Source organism: Poecilia mexicana, unplaced genomic scaffold (genome assembly GCF_051168715.1).
Source record: "Poecilia mexicana isolate PSO_F unplaced genomic scaffold, ASM5116871v1 scaffold_10, whole genome shotgun sequence".
Classification (NCBI taxonomy): domain Eukaryota; kingdom Metazoa; phylum Chordata; class Actinopteri; order Cyprinodontiformes; family Poeciliidae; genus Poecilia; species Poecilia mexicana.
In genome coordinates this window covers 26140130-26160259 of record NW_028263379.1, presented here as the reverse complement: position 1 = coordinate 26160259, position 20130 = coordinate 26140130, and the positions used below count along the sequence as shown (strand labels likewise).

The 20130-nt window shown below is 40.3% G+C and overlaps 1 protein-coding gene across 1 annotated transcript in view; it reads right to left on the bottom strand.

Annotated features, from left to right (window-relative positions):
* LOC106910346 (glutamate receptor 1-like) overlaps positions 1-20130 on the bottom strand; it is a 57984-nt gene that overhangs the window by 3895 nt on the left and 33959 nt on the right. Inside the window, exons 10-13 of the mRNA XM_088009739.1 lie at positions 12931-13129; positions 12164-12411; positions 6127-6241; positions 1-20 (exon numbers count right to left, since the gene is read on the bottom strand). The exon at positions 1-20 is cut by the window's left edge and continues 115 nt beyond it. Coding sequence (XP_087865865.1) covers positions 1-20; positions 6127-6241; positions 12164-12411; positions 12931-13129 — 582 coding nt within the window. The remainder of the gene's footprint in view (positions 21-6126; positions 6242-12163; positions 12412-12930; positions 13130-20130) is intronic.

The following is a 20130-nucleotide window of genomic DNA, read 5'->3' as shown; positions in this document are numbered from 1 at the left end:
CTCAGAGCGCTCGTCTTGTCCTGGGGGAAGGAGGAGCAGGGAGAGGGGCCGGAGCCCAGGAGTGAGGAGTGAAAGAAAAGTGGAATATGACTCGACTTTACACTTATCTAACTGTGCACAGCGCAAACACGGGGGAGCAAGCGTCGACATAATGCATGCTTACAGTGCCCTGCAAATGTACCCGTCCCTTGGATTTTTGGGGGACCAACACAAAGTAGTGCACAATACGTAAGAAGATCAAAAATGTGGCTGGTTTATTCGTTTTATTACAAGCAAGATTTGAAAGTGTGATCATTCTTATAAGCTCAAACTGAATTGATGCTTTGTAGAATCACCTTCACCGCAATTACTTAGTTTTCTCCAACATCGACACCTTCAGTGCTGCTTCTACGATGATAAACATTTCATATCAGACAATATCGATATTTATCGTTTATTGACTGCTTTGTATTTTTGTTTTAAATATCTGAAACTGTCAAACTGTGGCATAACATTTCCCGTTTTATAATGTGACATATTGTCAAAAAACCAAAACAAAAAACAAACAAAACATTTGGGGATATGAATACTTTTGCAAGGCACTGTAGCCAAAAGACATAATCAGACTCTTACGCACGCACACACACACACACACACACACAAAGGACTGAATAGGGAGGCACAGAGAAACAAATATAGCAGGATCAGACTCTTGTAGACAAGCAATATCAATACAAATATGGCAGAGGCCTGTCTCACAATGTAGGTGCATATCCTGTTTTCGTAGCCGTTTTCTGATCTTATAGAAAAAGCTAAAATTGAACTTGGTGACTAACAGGGCAGATGGAGTCTCTCTCCAGGCTTGCAGCTGAAAATACATCATTAGGCACCCTCTCAAAACAGTAGGCGGCAGAGAACCTTCGGGAAGCAAGAGAATGCTCCCCTCGCTGTTTGGCGCTTTGCAACCATCTGCACCCGTCAAAAAAAAGTTTGGCTGGAAATTATCTGCAGAAACAGCAAAACCGCCAGGTACATGCGAAAGCCGTGAGTAAAATCTACCGCTGCCTGCTAATTGCGGTGAAGGGCTTTCAGCGGCTGCTGATGTCTATACTCCGTTCCCGTTGTCGCGGGAACGGAGAGTACAAGGGGAACAGATAACGCTCGAGTAATAAATATGACGTATCCTGTCTGAGTGGTACAGTTGAGCAGATATTAATTAAAAAATAAAAGGAAGGACTCAAAAATCACCCAGCAAGGCTTTATCCAACTTTAATTCTGGTCTTTTTCTTTGTATAGCTTGTTTAGTTGCGAGTCTCCCGTATCGACATGAGCAGAAGCAAAGCGTCTGGACCAGTTGGATGTATTGTTTAGTTTTATATAAACTTGCAAAGTTTATTTTGTAACGAAAGGAGCCGACGAAGATTTAGTTCCCATAGAGGCATCGGCTCTTTGCCAGGTTAATATGACGCAGAATCCAAATTACTTTATGGCGTCTAATTTTACAGCTAAGCTGCCATCCACCTTTGACTTCATGAGATCTAAATCTGTCTCGAGAAGCCGCGTGTTTTGTACTGCTAAACATCTGCAGTTTCATGCTTAATTTTAAATGTAGATGCTTTAATTTTGATTACTTTAGACTGTGCCATTGGAAGTACCTGAATGTTTGTTGTTTAGCATCTTGGGGGTCACAGATTGAAGCTATTTATTTTACAGCTTTTTGCAGACATTTTCACCAAGGGAGCCAATAACAGTGGCCAGAGACAATGTGAGACAGGCCTCAGGTACCAGATAAAGACAATAAGACCAGCTGCATGTTTTTATTACTAAAAATTTTGGTTTTTATATCACCTATATGTATGATAAATACTTGGTTGCATCACCAGATTACCACAAACTAAAAATTGTTTAGGAAACCTAATGTACAGATAATTTGTACTACTAAGTATTCAAATCCATGCTTTAGTGTTATTTTAAACCACCTCCAACATTGTTTTGTTTTTTCTTACCAATCATGTTAACACTTATAAATACACACATGTACAGTATTTGAGGCTAGAGCCATGGGTTCCATGAATCTCTGTCCTTTAATTGTGAAATTAATTGCAATGATTAATTGCAGTACAATTTAATCAACAAAAACTCAGTTTCATATCCACACAGCTTGTATAATTTTCCCTTTCTTAATATTTGGTCACAATTTGTGTGACTGAAAGTCTCCCCTTCGAGATAAATTTACTTTTTTATCAGGCGGCCGGAAACTAAGAGCTTCCTCGAACCGCGCCTCTTTAGAATACAAATTCAGAGAAACGTTTAAGAAGCGGCGCGCGTGTAAAAGCTTTTCCATTAACAGGAAGAACAATTAACAGCAACTGAAGAATGAAAGCAACTAATGAAAAGCTTTTACTTGTCTGTGGGTAAATAACTGCTTTTCCCGTAACTGGATGGAAACTAGACGTATAAATGTTGCATATGCAGAAGCCTGGGCTATGTGGTGTGGGATTATAAAAGACAGGATAGACATAAACACTGTAGGAAAATGTCTTTCTTGTTTTATTGGAGAATTTTGCTTACAAAGTACTCTAGTTAATGAAATTAGCTTGCCAGCCATTTTATACTACCCTATGCTATTAAGTCACATTTTAAGGAGGGAAGTAAGTAAGTAAAGTCAGTAAGATTTATTTATAAAGCACTTTGTGAAAAAGATTTGTTAAATGAGAGCGGGTTTTTTTTACTCTTTATATATATATTTGTATATATTTAGTCTTGGTTCCAGTTAAGTTATTCTATTCTATTCTATTCTATTCTATTCTATTCTATTCTATCAATTTCTAAAAGAAATAAGAAAAGCAAAGATAAAAAAAAATGTTTTCAATGATGCACAAAGAGACATGTACGGTGTGTGATTTTAAGAGGGGATTTCTTTAGACATTAGTAAATGATCAAATCATAAACATGTCTACCGTTCAGTTTGTAAGTCGCTCAGCACATCGGCGCTTTTTAAAAATGGCGGCCTTGTTTGAACCAGGTCGTTAAGGTTCAGGTTCAGGAATGCGACAGGCACGACTGACGAGAAAACGACAAATCTGACGGAGTGGAGAAACTGAAGGTTAAGGAATTTTTTCATGACGCCACGGTTTTTAATTTCTTTTCAAATCATTTGAGGCTTTTTGTCACAACTTACCTAAAAGAAAAGAAAGGTTTGTGCAAACTTAATAGACACTTGGTTTCTCCATTTAGTCTTTATAACAGACCACCTACTGGACATGTGTCTATACTGTAATAGGAGCTTGTTTTATGTAAATAGCTGCAATACTTTCCATAATGCTATCTCCCGTGCAGAGAGCCCATTTGTGCAGCTGCATTTAGGGCGTTATTGGATTTACCTCGCATTGTAATATCTTCCCGAGAGACTTCGCCCTCCTTCGCCACGAGGTTTAGCACCCCTGCACTAAGCTGTCAATCAGCGTAAGGCGGCTAATTTCAGCAGGATCAAAGATCCGCATGGAGGAACATATGGAAGGAAATCTGAATTAAAAAGCCACAGCTTCACTGTCAGGGAGAACAGCTTCTCAAGGCAGTCGATAACGCAGACTGCTGGCGCATGCAAGTCGACTGGAGCTCTGCGTTGCAGTGTGCACACTCTACGGTGGGAGAATTAGGGTGGGATTATTTTAAAGGCCAGAGTACAGAGATTACAACTCAATGAACTCAGCAAGTGGATGAGGGCCTGATGTTTTTTTTTTTTTTTTTTTTTTATCTCATGTGCCTCTTTGTTTCCTTTTCATAAGGGATGTTCAGATTATTCTAATGCTACTTTTGCTTTGCATGCTTAGGGCTGTAGGAGGTTGGGTGTGTTGTTTTCTACGGGTGGACTTTAGGTGTATTCTAAATGTTGTTTATATCAATTTCACAATCCTAAATAATCCGCCTAATATCCAGGAGAGCATAAACATTAAATCCCTCAAAACACAAGCATGTTATAAAGAATAAGACGACACTGGAATACTGCAAGACTACTAGCCAAATTATAAAAAACGGATTTTTGAAAATAGCTTGCGAAAATGTTTGTGACTACGTTTTTTCTTAGACGTTTTAAGTCAAAGTAGCACTGCTAAATTTTAAACAAATTTTGCTATCAAAGCAACATTTAGCATATGAAATTTCCAGCTAAGATACAACAAAAAAAACGCAGCATAACACGGATTTTGCTGAGTCGACAGTGGTAATTTTGAAATTCACAGGAGGTTGTGCGTCCAGGGGCACTTCCTGACAAATTAGCTGATTTGTGCTACAATGAAAACGACTCCTGGCATTAGACTAAACCAAACAATTAAGTTTTTTTCCACCTCCGACTTTAATTGTAGCAAAATAAAAGGATGGGCATGAACAGCTTGGATTTAGTTAGTAGCTGTTAGTTTTTTCACATTAGTTAAAAATATGAGCTGTGACAAAATCTGGCCTCACACTTTAACTCAGAAATTAGAAAACAGCCTCAGTCTCATCACTCTCCTTCTGTGACACACCTTCTCCTCCAGACTCTAAAATCTGCATGCAGAGGTCAATGACGTCTCTAGGTGTATGCAGCAGGAGAAACAGGAAGTTGTATATAAGTGGTTAAAACTTCCTTGGCCTTTTTATAAACAAAAAAAAAAAAAAAAAATTGAGAACCACCAAAAAATTGCTGGTGACTGGAATCAAATTATTTTTAGCCTGACCCGCCCTTCAGCGTTTAACTCAGTATTTGTTGCAGCACTGATTTGACTAAAGATGCATGGCACTGCAGTGAAATAGTTTTTATACGTGCCAATAAGCGTGGAAGTCGCTGTATGCATCACACATAGTTTACAGTACTTAGTGTTTTTTCTGCAGAATCAAAGTTTGTGCTACGGCTGAAACGTTTCGAGCCACCAAAGTGGTGACTTTTTGAAAGTGTGTTGAAAAATAAAATGCAAGTCACTTGTGTCTGTCTTTGATGTGCGAGTCCTGAAAGCGTACAAAAGTGAGGGAAAAGTGCAGCGATTTCTCTTGGCCAGAGGAAATGATTTTTGATTTGTACAGTTTAAAATGGCTCCTGCTGATTGAAGCTTACGCTAAACTGAATCAACCAAACTACGATTTTGAAGACTAATGCACTGACTTTGCATAATTCGGTATGTTTTGCCCGCGTATAAATCCTAAAGTGAAAACATAGATAGTGAATGGAGAAGCAATGTATTTCTAAGTTAGGTGTTCCAACTTTTCTTAGAAAAGAAAAGAAAAAAAGAGAAGTAATCTTTGTACTGCTGCCTGATGTGTGCTCCAGTGCGGTTCTGCCAAAGCCACATGGGGAGGATAACTGTGTGCGGTTGAGGTTGAAAGCTGATTTTGTTTTTTTTTTTGAAGGGTAAGGTCTGGTCTAGGAACAAAGTAGGGTTAGGGTTGGGAGGCACAGTGAGGCATCGGCTTTTTTTGCGTTAAGACTAACCTTTCTTGTACCACCATTTGTTTTTCAGTTTGTCTAAGACGGCTTGCTCATTGAGTTTCAACACCGCTAGGTTTACTGGGATTCTTCCAACAATAGGGAAATAACATAAATAACATATTACGTCATGTTATTTTATGTTAATTCAGAAACACAGAGCAACAAGTACATCCACACAGCAATCAACGCTTGGTCTCGCTCTCTTGACGACAAAGAAAAAAAAAACATCACACACAAACACACAAATACATGGCATTAAACGTCATTATTAACATTCGAGTCAAAGTGATATGCATTAATACTCCATCTAGCTTGGCTGGCTCACTCTGTAAGGCAGTAGATGTGTATTACTATATCACTTCGGGTAACCGGCACTCTGCTTACCCCCACTCGTGCAACACTGTCATCTTAAATAAATCTTTTGCAGCATCAAACAGATTGTGCTTCCCTTAGCTGCTTCAATTACTAATAAAGTTTCACGGTTCACATATTCAGCTCTCTGGATTTCAAATTTATATCTCAAAAGTTTGGCTCTTTGCAATTACACTTTCCTAAATCTTACGGATAAAAAAAAAAAGAAAAGAAAAAAAAAAGGTGTTGCCAGAGAGACGATGTGGCATCGAGCTGCCGGTTACCACCATCTCCGCCCCGTTACACACACAGGGTTCATGAAAACTGGCTCTGACCTTGGAGTCCCCTCCCCCGCTGCCGCACTCTCCTTTGTCGTACCACCACTTGTTTTTCAATTTGTCCAAGAGGCCCTGCTCGTTCAGTTTTAACACTGCCAGGTTTACTGGGTTTCTTGAAAATGATATGAAACGATAACCGTTAGGAGACAGATATAAAGAGGTCGGTCGCGTGGTGGAAATTGTGACAACATTGACTTGAAAGCAAGGGATTCTCCTGAATGTAGCTAACTTGATGCGGACCAGGAGCCCCTGGTTTTCAATGTGCATGTTTTGTTAGATACATGCAATGAAATGCAGCTGAGATGTACCAGGTTTTACCAAGCAGGGGCCTCAGAGAGAGAGAGAAAGAGAGAGACAGAGTGCTAAACTGAGATGCCTTGGGTGATTAAGTTAATTACTTTTAATATGGTAACTAATACAGTATATTGATGGGAGGTGTACTAATGTAGCATCTTCCCACAAGATGTTGTTGCAGCAATAACCTGCCTCAATATTGTTGAGCAAAGTCTGTCTTGGACTTTCTGCTATTCAGCTTCTGTAACCAGATCATTTTATTTGATGAAGTAACCTTGATCAGAGTTTGAGAACCTGGTTAAGAATAAAGAAAGAAAAGTGATTGTTTTGTTGACAGAGTTAGTGAACAAAGTGTTGTCAACTTGGCCTCTTTGACAAAGAAACCACCACAAAGACAGAACCGTCTCTCAGGTGCCTGCGGCAAATTTCAAATCAAGCTTGAAACATCCGTCACTCATGTGGGCTTTAAATAACAAGCTGGCATTGACAAAACCAAAGATTGGTGATGAGTGGGATCGATACGTTACTCATCATATTTGTGTCTGTTTTTGTGCGTTCGATCTTCAAGTGGCACTGGTGCCAAGAGACCTGATGTCTAGGGACTTGTTCTGTCTTGTGGCAGTTCAATATGCATATTGATGTTAATGGCAAGAAATTATGTCCGTCAATAACAAAAGGGATTACTTAAAATTACCTTTGATTTAAATTCACAGGCCAGCTGGTTGCCTAGGTCCTCTGTAATTGCCAAATCGCACACGCAAGCAAAAACGCTGGTTTACCGATTGCACAAGTCGGCTGAAACAGGGCTGTGATTAAATTGCTTGGGAAGTCAAAGGTACAACGGCCACAGGTTGGCTTCAACCACCCTTTTGCTGTTTCTGTTCTTTCATAAGCCGTACAAAGATGGTCACACCGACCTTGAATCCCCCATTGAGGTGTTGATGAAGCTTTGATATTTCTTGCAGTAGTAGTCCTTAAGCTTCTGTTGACGAAGTCGACCAGCAAAAATCAGTGTTGGATTAACAAAGAACATTTGTCCAATATTACTTTTACATTTAATGTACAGATCAGGATTTCTGAAAAATTTAGTAAGAAGGTCCTGGGTTCAAATCCCGGCCTGGGGATCTTTGCATGTAGCCAAAGGCTTTGTCTTAGTCTGCAGATACGTTTAAAGCATTAACAAGCATAAAAAGAATAACACTTCCATGTGCAGGTGAACTCACTGAAGGCATCTCCTTAAAGCTCGCTCTTGTCCTCTCTGGATTAAGTGCACGAGTGCGTTTCCTGTAGCTCTTTGGCCGTGGACAAAGACTCTCTCCATCCCCGTTACACGGAAGAGGCAGAATCTATGACCAGAAGTCAAGACCGCCTTTTTCTCCACGGTGAGGTTTGGTTTAATATTCAGCCTTTCTCAACAGCAGAAACAGAGGAGTCTTTATCCCCTGGCCTTGAGTTCACAACACAGCTGTAGGGAACACGTTTCTCTCTCTTTTTTTTTTCCTCAGGGCTGGTAAAACCTCTTTCTGACTTCTTTCTCAGCCCAGCGAACTCAGACCAAAAAAAAAAGAAAGAAGTCAAAGACTGTGAACACGGATGGCTCAGCGGGTCATTGGTTAGTTTGGTCTGCTGCTCTGAGGTGAGCAGATGTCAGAAAGGCTACAGAACATCAGAGAGACGGGGGGTAAAACTCTGCTGGGGACGGGTGGATGTTGCACATGTAAGAAATGCATTAGAATGATTGATCAGGAAAAAAAAAAAGAGTCATTTGAAGATATTCCTGTAAAATGAAAACTTTTCAATCAAACCTGCACTGAAGCGCAGTCGACATCACTCAAATGTGAGTAAGTGAAATTGTTTTCCTGTTTCTGAACACAGATAAGGGTGGAATCATTTGACATGCAGCAGTCCAAACGACATTTGTTTTGCCGACGGCTCATTGCAGGTGTGACTGAATCCAACTCTGAGCGGCGCTTGGTCATTCACTTGCGTCTAATCGCGCACTAGAGCTGGGAACTTAAATCAAGACGGGCGCATTTCAATTTCATTTATTAGCGATGCAAATTTATTAGCCGTTATCGAATCTCGGGCGCGAGACGTTTGTGAATGACGGCGACAGAAACCCGACAACAACAAACACGGCTCACTTAGGGATGGCCACAGAGCGGGAGGTACGCCGGTACATCCTCGGCTATCGAGTGCCAGATGTGGGTACTGGAACAGCTTATTTTCACCACCCACCATTTATAGCTTAAACTAATGCAACACTTTACTTGATGTATAAAATGTGATTTGCATAAATTAAAAAAAAAATAAAATAAAGGAGGAACATCTGAGGAAGGCTCAAGAACCATTTCCTGTCTGCATTCTGACCTCTGGCTGTCAACCCAGGTCCCAAAGAAACCCCGGCAGTGATTGAATAAAATCTTCCAGTATGGCTCCCTTCATTAAAATGAATGAGGCCTATTAGAGACAGATTAAAAGCTTCAGATGCCACCCAGCATTTTAACTCTCTCTCTCTCTCTGTGGTTGCAGAAGCGATATAAATGGGAAGTCGGTTAGAATGTTAATGCGATGTGAAATGACAGCTGCCGCTTGTCGACGGCGGGAGCAAACCCAGAAAGAATCGTCATTCGTTACATCATTTGTCACATCGAATGGGGAAGAAGTGGAACATTCAAGGTGTGAGCTCCAGCTCAAGTGGGAAAGTAGCCATGTAGGGATGTAGATTCCTTTACTTTTAATGCTTTTTTTTTTTCTCACGAGTTCTGCTGCACAGAATTGTGACGCTTTAGTTGACTTTTAGAGTCTGTGAATCAATTCGTCAAAAAAAAAAAAAAAAAAAAGCCTTGGAGTTAACCAAACGGAGGGTCAAACAGGAATCCACATCTTCTTGTCCTACTTTGCACTTCTGTTTGTTTTCACAAGTTTGCTTAAACAGATTCGCTTTATTACGAGAACATGCAAACACAAAAGGTAGAAACTGTATGAGCTAACTCTACAAATACGTTCATTTGATAAACAAAACAAAAAAAAATGTGAAAACATAATTTCATGGTTGTGAACGATACAACACAAGAATGAAAGACTTAATTTGATCATAAATGGTGCACATGCCAACAGAAAAAAAAACAAAAAACAGATGAACAGTACTTTTGGAAAGGTTTTCAAGCTTCTCTGTCACAATAACAAAGTTTGATGGGCAATTAATTGTCACAAATGATTGAGATAAATGATAAAAATGTAATTTGAGGCCGTTGCTAACCGGTAGCATAAAAATGGGCACAGTGACGCAAGTACATCCTCTCAAAGATCAATAAATTAATTTCTAAAGAGCATTTAAACACTGGAGCTGGAAGGCACTTTAAACATCCAAAATAAATAAACAAATGGAAATGGATTGTGAAGTTTCTGTAAACAAACTTGCCCTTCAAAGTATATTAATTGTTGGGAATGCTGCCTGCGAAAACTTGCTCTGCACTGGTGTCAAATGTTTGAGCTTTTTTTTTCCGAAATGCTGGCTTTTCAAGGAGATGAAAGGGCAGCATTTGTTCAGCTATTAAATTGTCCTGCTGCGCATCATTTTGCACGGGCCTTTTTCTATTTTGTTTGTCGACAGAATACCACGTTAGACGGAGACGCCGCATTAGGTTGTAAATTTTGTCTTCCAAGCAGGGGAAACTGCAGTGGCCGATTACGTTTCAGGTGCAGACAAATGTTTGCGGTCTTCCTGCGTTTAGCTGCTGCTGTTTGACAACAAAGAGACGGTTTCTGTAATAAATGCGACATCGCGGGTCACGTGGTTCACCACAGTCGTTTGGTCTGAATCCAGAGCGCTCCCAGACTGCAGCTGTCATGTTCGGCTTTTGAAGCAGCGTTTCTCCGGCTCGCTCCTCCTCACTGGGCTTTCATGGCTCACGGTTCTGTGTCAGGCGACCATGAGCCTGGTAGAGGCGACTTCCCTCCTCCTCATGGGCTCGATACACAGAAGGCAGCGTCGCTCCCTCTGCATTCATTACCTATAGAACTTGCGTGGAGACCGGCAAACTTCATGCACAGGAAATGTCAAGCTCACGCACGAAGAGACGCGCACACGCGGGCCAGCCATGCGACGAAAGAAAGTTGAAAAAAATGTAAACTTTTGACGCCATCGTCGCCATTGGGTTCACCCCGAGCGGCGTAAAACTGACGCTTCTCCGTTCGTCGCTCCCCCGTATTATTCTGGAGGAACGACGACGGGAGAAGTGACTCGACGCACCGGGGTGTCGTCCAGTCTCTTCGGTAGAAAGCGAGAGAGCTACGACAAAAACAAACACGCACGCAACTGGAAATTATTAACATGCTTTTTAATTATCCAGCTCTTTTTAAATTCATCGACCAAATATTTAATTTATTGCTTGCTGCGACAGGAGTCTGCTCTTCGCGTTTCATTTTGCATCCGAGGAGTGAACGTAGGAACAAAAATGATACAAGATCTCATGATGTTAACACCCTGAGACGTCTCACTGAAATATCGTTTCAGACAATGCTCTATGCGATTGCTGCCAACATAATTCATATTCATGTAAAATGAAATGAAACTTTACTTGCATTGGAAAAAGGTTTCCTATTCAGAAGTGGATTGACATGAGGGATGTGGCATTTGAAGCCCCCCTGTAAGATTTGTCTGTGCACAGTGGCTCTTGATATGCCGACTCCAGCCTCATTCCGCTCCTGATGAAGTTTGTCCAAAATTTTTGAAGGAATTTACTTGCCAGTTCCCTCAAAGCTGCCTGTGCACCTTCTCCTGTCACTCTTTCTCCTGCCACTGAATGTGCTGGGACACATCACTCTGTGAACATCCAGCATCTTTAGCTACGACCTTTTGTGGCGTGCCCTCCTTGCGGAGGGTGTCAACGACCGCCTTCCGGACATCTGTCGAGTCAGCAGCCTTCTCCATGATCGTGTCGCCTACTGACCCAGACTGAGAGACCAAGAAGAGGCCCGGGAAATCTTTGCAAATGTTTTGAGTCCATTAGCTGATTAGGATGCGACACCGTGAGTTTCCAAAAGTCTATTTTTTTCTGAGACATTAAATTTTTAGGGTTTCGTCATCTGTACGCCATGATCATGAAAGCTGGAAGAAGATACAGTGTGACATATTTCACTCTGTCATGATTCTATGGGCTTTACGAGTTCCACTTTTTGAAACGAGTTAAAAAATCTTAAACTTCTGCAGGATATTAGAATTTTTTGAGATGTGCCTGTAGACAATGTGTGGTGCGTGGATAAGGACTTTAGAGTTAGACAAATATGAGATTACAATACTAGTCCATGCTGCAATCTTCCACACTGATTGAAGATTGTTTCAAACAGATGTTTTGATTTGTCAAAGATTTAGGTGATTTATGGCAAAATGAGGATTCTTAACTTTTGCTATAAGGTAGATACATTTTCATCTCAGCTTGTTTTGCTGAGGCCAATAAAAATCTTTATTTCTTCTCATGAGGAGATATTTTCAACATCGCTATAAAATGACACTCTATTCTAATTCCTTAGAGTTAATATAAGTCTAGACCTTCTCCCAGTACCGTTTGAATAAATCAAAATGGATGAAACGAGTTTAGTTTCATGCACAAACAGATGTGAAATGTCTGCCACATGAAGGAATCGACAGATGAAATGGGACGTTCATGCACAAACACAGCAATAAAAGAACTTTAAGGCTTTTTTTTCTGAGCATATTGCAACGGCGGGGTTTTACCTTAGAGGGGAGCGCTTGGGCGTGGCAATCCCGTAACCTTTTGAGTCCAGGTTTCCTCCCACCTTCATCGTGTCGCATGGCTTCCTCTGCTCTATGTACTCGTTCATCGTGGACTCCAGCAGGTAGGCGTACTTGCCTTTGGATTTCCTGACCCGCATCACTCCCTCGTCCGTCGTTTTGACAAACACCGACGGGTCCGCCGACTTCATGTAGGACCACATCTTCTCAAACACAGCGATCTTTGACCTCTGAGGGGCAAAAGTTTAAACAAGAGAGAGGAGAGCAAAAATTAGAGACAGCGTCAGTTGAATGTTTTCAAGTTTCTCTTCTGGTTTTAAAAGAAGAGTAGCAGGAAGAAAGGCAGTTTCAGAAAGAAAAAACACAACATTTGCAGTTTGCCACAATGCGTGAAGGGGACAAACTAAACGTGGAACATGAGACGACAACTGAACATTTTGGCTCATATGCAAAAATGCTGTCAGAGAAATAACACAATAACACACCCAGATTGAACTATCCCTAATTAAACATGTTAGTTGCCACATGTTGCTATGAGGACGCTGTTCATCATTAGGGCCAGGGAAGGTGGTTAGAACTGCTTAGAAGATGAAGACAGTCGTACTTTTGCATAAGCAAGATCACAAACTACTGCAAACTACTGACGTTGGTCCGTCAGATTAAAAACTCCATAAAACAAACTGCAGCTTGTCGTTGTGAGAGACACCAATACTTCAGCAAACACCGTCCGAAAGCTTGACGTTTCTCACCCTGAAGAACTCCTTCGTCGAACCGGCATCCAACGTCCCGTAGGCGATCTCCGTCTGCTTGGCCAGGTCCTCGGCGCTCTCTATAGGAGACACCATCCTCTCCACGGTCAGGAAGGCGGCCAGGTTGGCCGTGTAGGACGAGATGATGATCAGGGTGAAGAACCACCAGACGCCGCCGACAATGCGACCAGACAGAGAGCTGAAACCAGAGAATCCACGACGCCGTTGGTCAGGATCAGTCGCTGCAGGTGCAGCAGAATGCGCGAGTGCGCTTGAGTAACGAATAACATTAGTGCTAAGCGGGTAATCGTGAAGCGCGATCTTAAACCCTTGTGATGTTCACGCCATCCACATGACCTACATTGCTTCACACCGTCTCCACACTCAAACGCTCTTCATCCCACCGGGCCTGTGGAGAGCTTAGCCCAATCTGCTGAGGAAAGATAACCAGCCTCACAAAGGCCCACTCAGCCTCCTGCCTGCCAAATTAATCTCACTTTAACAAAGTTGCCAATATGTTTAATGGAGCCACGCGCATTAATTGTTTGGGATTAATAAGCAAAGGAGAACACTTTACCGCTTCTCCAATTACACTTTTGAAGTAAATAAATAAAATAAAGACGAGGTAAATCCCCGTCTTTCTGTCTGTTTACTTTGAGGGAAATTAAAAAAAAAATAAAAAAATGCCAGCTACAGTGACGGCGGCAGAGAGCAGCGGCGCTTATGCAACGAAAGTGACACGAATCTGAAACAAAAAGGGCCTCTTACTGTCCACCTTTGTGCCTTGAAAACAAATGGAGTGTGAACATGAAGGCGAGATTGAGCACGGCGAGACAAAAAGGGAGAAGCTAAAACATAATCATTTAAGATGCTTTTGAGATGACGGCAAGATGATGAAAGAGCGGCGGCAGAGAACGAGCGCAGAGGCATCGCTGAGTGGATCCAGAGCCTTTGAAAGTCATGAAGCAGGGCTGTGTGTGTGTGTGTGTGTGTGTGTGTGTGTGAGACTATGTACAATCCACCTGATTTTTTTTTTTTTTTTTTGTCTCTAGGCACTATTTTACTATGCGTCAACCAAAAATGGCGGTTTATTTTCGGGCGTCAAAAACACTAACAAAATAAAAGAATGCACTCTGTCGCTGGTATGTACAACATCCTGATCTTGTGAAAATCTTTAAAAATAAGCAACACGGCTAATATGTAAATATTCAGCTGTTGCCTAAGGGGGTAAACGAATCAAGTGTTTTTACCCAGCATTTCAAGCACCCAAATTAAAATACCTTAAGGGATAAATTAAAATAAATCAGCTTGTGCACCGAGATTATAAAAAATAAATTCCCAGGTTTAAGAAAAATGAAAACTATTAAAGTGGTGCTTTCATGTGCAGAACATTGAGCTAAGCAGCAAAAAGAAAAACAAACAAACAAAAAAACAGATTTAAAATCAAAGAACAATTTTGAGAAATAATTCTACTTTTGAGAAATAAAATAAGATCCTTCTTGCAGTTAAACACGGTGAAGGTTTAGGCATGCTGTGCAGATGAAAACACTAAATTGATTGGGAGGATGATGACATTCAAAAAGAGGTTGTCCTGAGTAATTAAGCAAAGGTGTAGCAACTATATGACAGAAGAAGCACAGGGGTTTGAGATACACAGCTATATCTATAAGTGAAATAATCTGCCGATGGAACAAGTACTTTTCCATCAATATTCAGTAAATATTGACTTAAAACAAGCTCCCATATCTTACTGAAAAGGTACCTATGAGTTACTTTTGTCTCATTTCTAATGTACTTGGATATTTGCACCAAAAATACTTGGTGAATTTGTATTTTTGCAGTAATGGGAGATGTGGAAGTGACAAAGGTACCAGAGGAGCTAATCAAAGGTGAGTAAATGCAGCTGGGGAGGAGAGAATGCAGAAGGAAATGGAGAAATGAGAAACAGCTGGTAAGGGAAGCAGAATATAAGGAGAGAGAAAAAAATAATAAAACTAGCAATAGAAACAAAATTGAGACAAATGTAATTAGAAGAACTAAAAGTGTGAATCCCAGTTTTTCCATCAGTTCTGGGAAGATGGATGCCATCAATTAGAGTTTCATTCTAGATGTTTAATTGTCACATAAGGCTAATTTTATTTAAACGGTACGTGGTGACCATTAACCAGTCATTACGAAGCACATAATATTAGGCATGAATAACTATGTTAAAGGGACGAGGCAAACTTCTAATCAAGCCAACGTATTGAGTCCTGAAACAACAACAAATAAAGGAAGCTGCCAGATGACCGGAAGAAACATTAAGTAGTTGACACTGCAGCAGAATCTTCTGCAAACATTTGTGCATTTCTTTGTCCGTGAGGTAATATATTAAAATTTTCAAAATTCTCTTCATGAAGTCTTTAAGTTGATAGACAGACATTTTCACATTTTTTTTATTTTGAAATAATCGGCTTTAAAATGCTCTTAAAGCCGATTATACTGTGTAAGAACAACTTCCTAAAAAAATACACATTTTATTTAAGGTCCCTAATGAAGGAGAGCATTTTTACTGTCTATTGTTATACTTAAAAAAAAGAAACGGTCTAATTATATCTTGTATTTTTTTAATCAGAAGACACTAAAGAGAAGCGGCACGCCTTCTCTTGAAGTTATTATAATTTAAAGCATGAAGTGGTATCACAGTAATTGTTCTGCACATTGAAAATGAGCTATTACAAAACCTATTAGCTCTACATTAGCGTGTTAACTGTTTGCTACTCTCTTGGTAGCCGTCTGGTTGATTTGACTAAGGAGGAAATGTGCGCTAGCCAATCAAACATGCGACTGGGGGGGAAACAAAAAACGACATCCTTTTGCGTGCCGAAACAGCGTTGCATGTCAGAAGGGGGCAAGGAGAGGCACGGAGAGAAACGGCAGAGATGGAAAAATAAACTGGATTGCAGCAGAAAAAGCAAACAAATTCCTGTGCTTTGACTGCTGCTCCACTCCAGAGATGGCAGTAAACAGCTGTCTAATCCTTCCCCATCAGTCGTCCTGTTTTCCTTTTCTCACTTTCTTCTTCTCTCTCTCTTGCTTTCCCCCCCCCCGCCCCCCTCCAACTTTCATCCTCCGTCCAACGTGAATCTCCGCCGCCTCCCCCGCCCGTCTTCACGTCTCCCCCTGCGCTCGGGGGCTGACAGGAGTTTGTTTTGGTCCAAGACAACAATAGCCAAAGCCTTGGCACTGACACTTAGCGCAGCGTGGGTGCCCACACAGACACGCGCGCACCGACGCTCCCCTCCTCATGCAGTGTGCTGGTTGAGTGTGAGTTTATCTGTGTAAGATAACAATGAGGCCATTTACTGTGCAACTGGGTTGAGGAAAAACAATGAGCTGAGTGTGTGTGTGTGTGTGTGTGTGTGTGTGTGTGTGTGTGTGTGTATCTCCTGTAATCTTCCTCACTAGCTGAGCAGAGCGCCTGGCAAACATGGACCTGTTTGTCTCAGTTTGTTTCCTTCTGAACTAATTTCCTATGAGTCTTCCCTGCATTTCCTCGTACATTGATTCGCAGCAGGCCGTCTTTATGCAGAAAATCAAGTATTATTGATGTGAAATCAATAATTGACTGCGACTTATTACCCTGCAATAAGACTGTAAGTACGAGGAGGAAGATGACCAACTCAACAAACGGAGAGAGGGAAATACGTCTGCGTACTTTGCATACGTCGTCACGTCTAATGGGGAAAACTGACTTTTATGGAATAAAATACTTAGCTCCAATTAACATAAATAAACTCAATGTTTAACAGCTAATTTCCTCCCAAAAAGAAAGAGCGTCCTGCTTGTTTTCTACTATTATTAACTAATTTTGACGCAGTTTAACTTCACAGGACTTGAGGGGGATTTCTTTTGATTGATTTCAATTAATTAAATGCATATATTTTAAAGCATAAATTACTTAGTGCAGTTAATCTCATTATTTTCTCTACATGTTTCTGGTAGACCTGTAAATTTGACAAAAACATGCAAACAGTTCCTGGTGGGCCAACAGAAACGGCTTCTCTTGGCCCACTGGTTATTTTTTTCCTTCAAAAAAAAAAAAAAAAAAAAAAAAAAAAAAAAAAAGATCTGAATGGACCCTGCAAAAGACTATTGTGCGCCCATTGTGTCACGAGAAGCTGGTCTATCACCGGAGCTATTCAAACCTAAAATACCATCTCAGTTGCAAACACAGACGTAAACCAACGCAAATGTCGGCGTCCACAGTTCACGTTTCTAAAGGAGATGCGTGAATGATCAGCGATTCCTGAAACACTCGAAAGCTGAATGGGCAGAGCAGGAGCTCTGCAACGATGTGATGATTGAATAACCTAAATAACAGATTAAAAATCATAAATATATATATATATATATATATATATATATATATATATATATATATATATATATATATATATATAGTTTCTGAGTCCAACCACTTCTTTTGATAGATCAAAACATATTACTAACTGGTGAAATTACTACTTTCTAAATGTTATTACCAATGAAATCAACTGACTTATTTGACTGATTGCTTTTAAAATTTATTGCAAATAAAACTGTTAAAATCTAACTTGCGCCAAATCCATCATCATCGACAAATGACTTTAAATCTAGCCTGATTGCATTAACTAGATATTTCTGCATATATATACTCAAACTTCTGGATTACTGAAAAATGTCACAATAATGTCTATTTAGCCTCATCTCTTCACTTCACATCAAATACAACACTGCTGTTGGGTCATCTGTCACTCGTTGAACTGAGGGGAACGGGAAGCGCTATATATTTGGAAACATTTCCAATAAAATCCAAAGGAAAGACTTGGTATTCACACACATGCACACACACACACACAGTTGTAGGGCCTTAAACTCTTCCATAAGAAGCTTTTATTTCAGTCAGCTGTCTGCGTCACTTGGCAGCGTTCAGTCGCTGAAAGCTACAGGTAGCAGATCATCTCAGATCAGAGCTTATATGTTCCCCACCCACAATTCTCTGGGAATCTACTGCGGCACTAAACTCTCATTAGGACTCCCCCTGGCTGGCCTCTTCTTTTCGATATGGTAATTAACAATGACTAATGACTTGCAAGTGTAAAAAATGAGCCAGTAATGGCCACATTACAAATGGATTAGGAATTGCAAAGGTTTAAACTAGAAAGAAAATGGTCTCTAATTATGGTGTATCATTCTAAGGCAAAAAAAAAGGAAAAGGAGTTTTTATAGACTCCCCCCCCCCAATTAGCATAACATGTTTCGCAATCACAAATGTCAGAGTTAGAAATACAGGGAATGTACAAGAAAGAGACAAAGTGGGAGACAGACAGAATAGACTTTAGTAGTGGAAATAATGAATATATTCTTAAAATGTTACCAAACTTGTAGGTGTAATTGTTGGCACATTCTGCTTTATTGCAATAAAATACTGCTAAAGCTCTCAACTCACTAGAAGACAAAATACCATCAGTCGGGTTTTAAAATCACTCTAAACAACAATTACAATGTTGGCTCAATTAGCTCCTCAAAAATGTATTCATATAAACTAACTAGCAATTTATATGGCTCTACTTTTTCATCTACTACGAGACGATTGGAACGATTGCCTGGTTTGTTTCTGCTACTCGTCATTTTTCTCTCTTTCCCATTTTGTGCTTTTCGGTTTTTGGGCTTTTTGTTTTTTGTTCATTTAAATCAAGCTGAAAAGCACAGGTCACCTTGAAGTGCACGTGTGGGGGAGGTCTCTGCTTGGCCAACTTGTATTATATAAGCTGAACAGTAGGAGTGTTTGGTCACCGATCCAAGGGAAGTCATTGGGAGTGTTTTTTTTTGTTTTGTTTTTTTTTAATGATGATCTTTTAAGTTTGTTCCTGCTGAAACTTCTAGAAGAATTTAATCGACTTAAAATATCTTATAGTTCAGAGCCACAGCCTATGGAAATAGGGTGCATTATATTATCTTAAAAAAAAAAAAATTATAGAAATGGAAAAGAAATATTCTTTATTGTCCCACAATGGTGAAACTTCTGTGCAATAGCACCAAAGCGAAAGCCAATCAAAGCAAGTAGATTCACACAAAGATGGAAATGTAGAATATATAAAACAGAATAAGGAATAAAAAAAATACTCAGCAGTAAGGGCAAAATGTGTAATCCAGCCCAAAGGAATGAGCAACCGAGTGGGCTCATCTAAATATGCGTCTGTATTTGAGCATAGACGAGACAGACTTTTTACAGTCTTAATCCAAATTATAAACAGGATTTTTAATAATCATGCTTGTTCATTTCCTCATAAGTCATTAAAGTAGTTAAATATAAACAGTAAAATGGGTGGTGGGTTGATGAATCGGTGTGTTAACTCAGCCAAATAAACAAAGAAATGCGTTTGAAATTAGCTCAAATTCGGGAATATAATATTACGTGTCCTTAAAGAGCTACGGTTTTACGGTAAGAACTTATGGATAATGAAGTAAAACTGCTTTAATTGCTGCACCTGAATGTGACGTAGCACAGAGAGTTACAGGCTCCTGTTTCATTTCTGCTTGGCAGAACAGTAAACAAGCCTCAGGATCTGTCAGCCATGTTATTTAGCATTGTGAATCAGCTAGCTTTAAATTATAGTGTCTTCCCCCCCCCCACACTATTTGCATTCACACTTTTATGGCCCTCAGTAAACCGATGTACACCACAGGGCTGATTTAAACGAACCTTTCCTTTACTATTCATGGGCTCATCAATGTTATGTGGGTATAAAACTTTTTACAGTGTCTCTTAGCAGCCAGCACTGTAAAAACCTATGGCCCTTAAAAACATGCATATGCATATGGGTGTCCCAGAACAGTTAACTGGAATGCAGCGTTTATTAAATTGTTAACTTTTTTTTTTTTTTTTTACATAATTCTGCTCCACTAGCCCCTGTAATCTCAGACATAGGTGTGACCTTCATCCTCTACTGAGGCCGCATGTTGATGCAAAGCTTCAGCAGACTCTGCAGACTGAATTGGCGTGAGGCAAACGATGCTTTCAGAGCCCCATCGAGGCACAGAAAACATGCACATTTTTCACAACGTCTGACGCTTTCACTGTGCTCTCAACTTTCCACCACTTCACCCTCTCTCTCTTCCATCTACATAGCTAAATGAGACTCCGGGGATAAAAACACGCTCTAGCCAAGAGTTGCC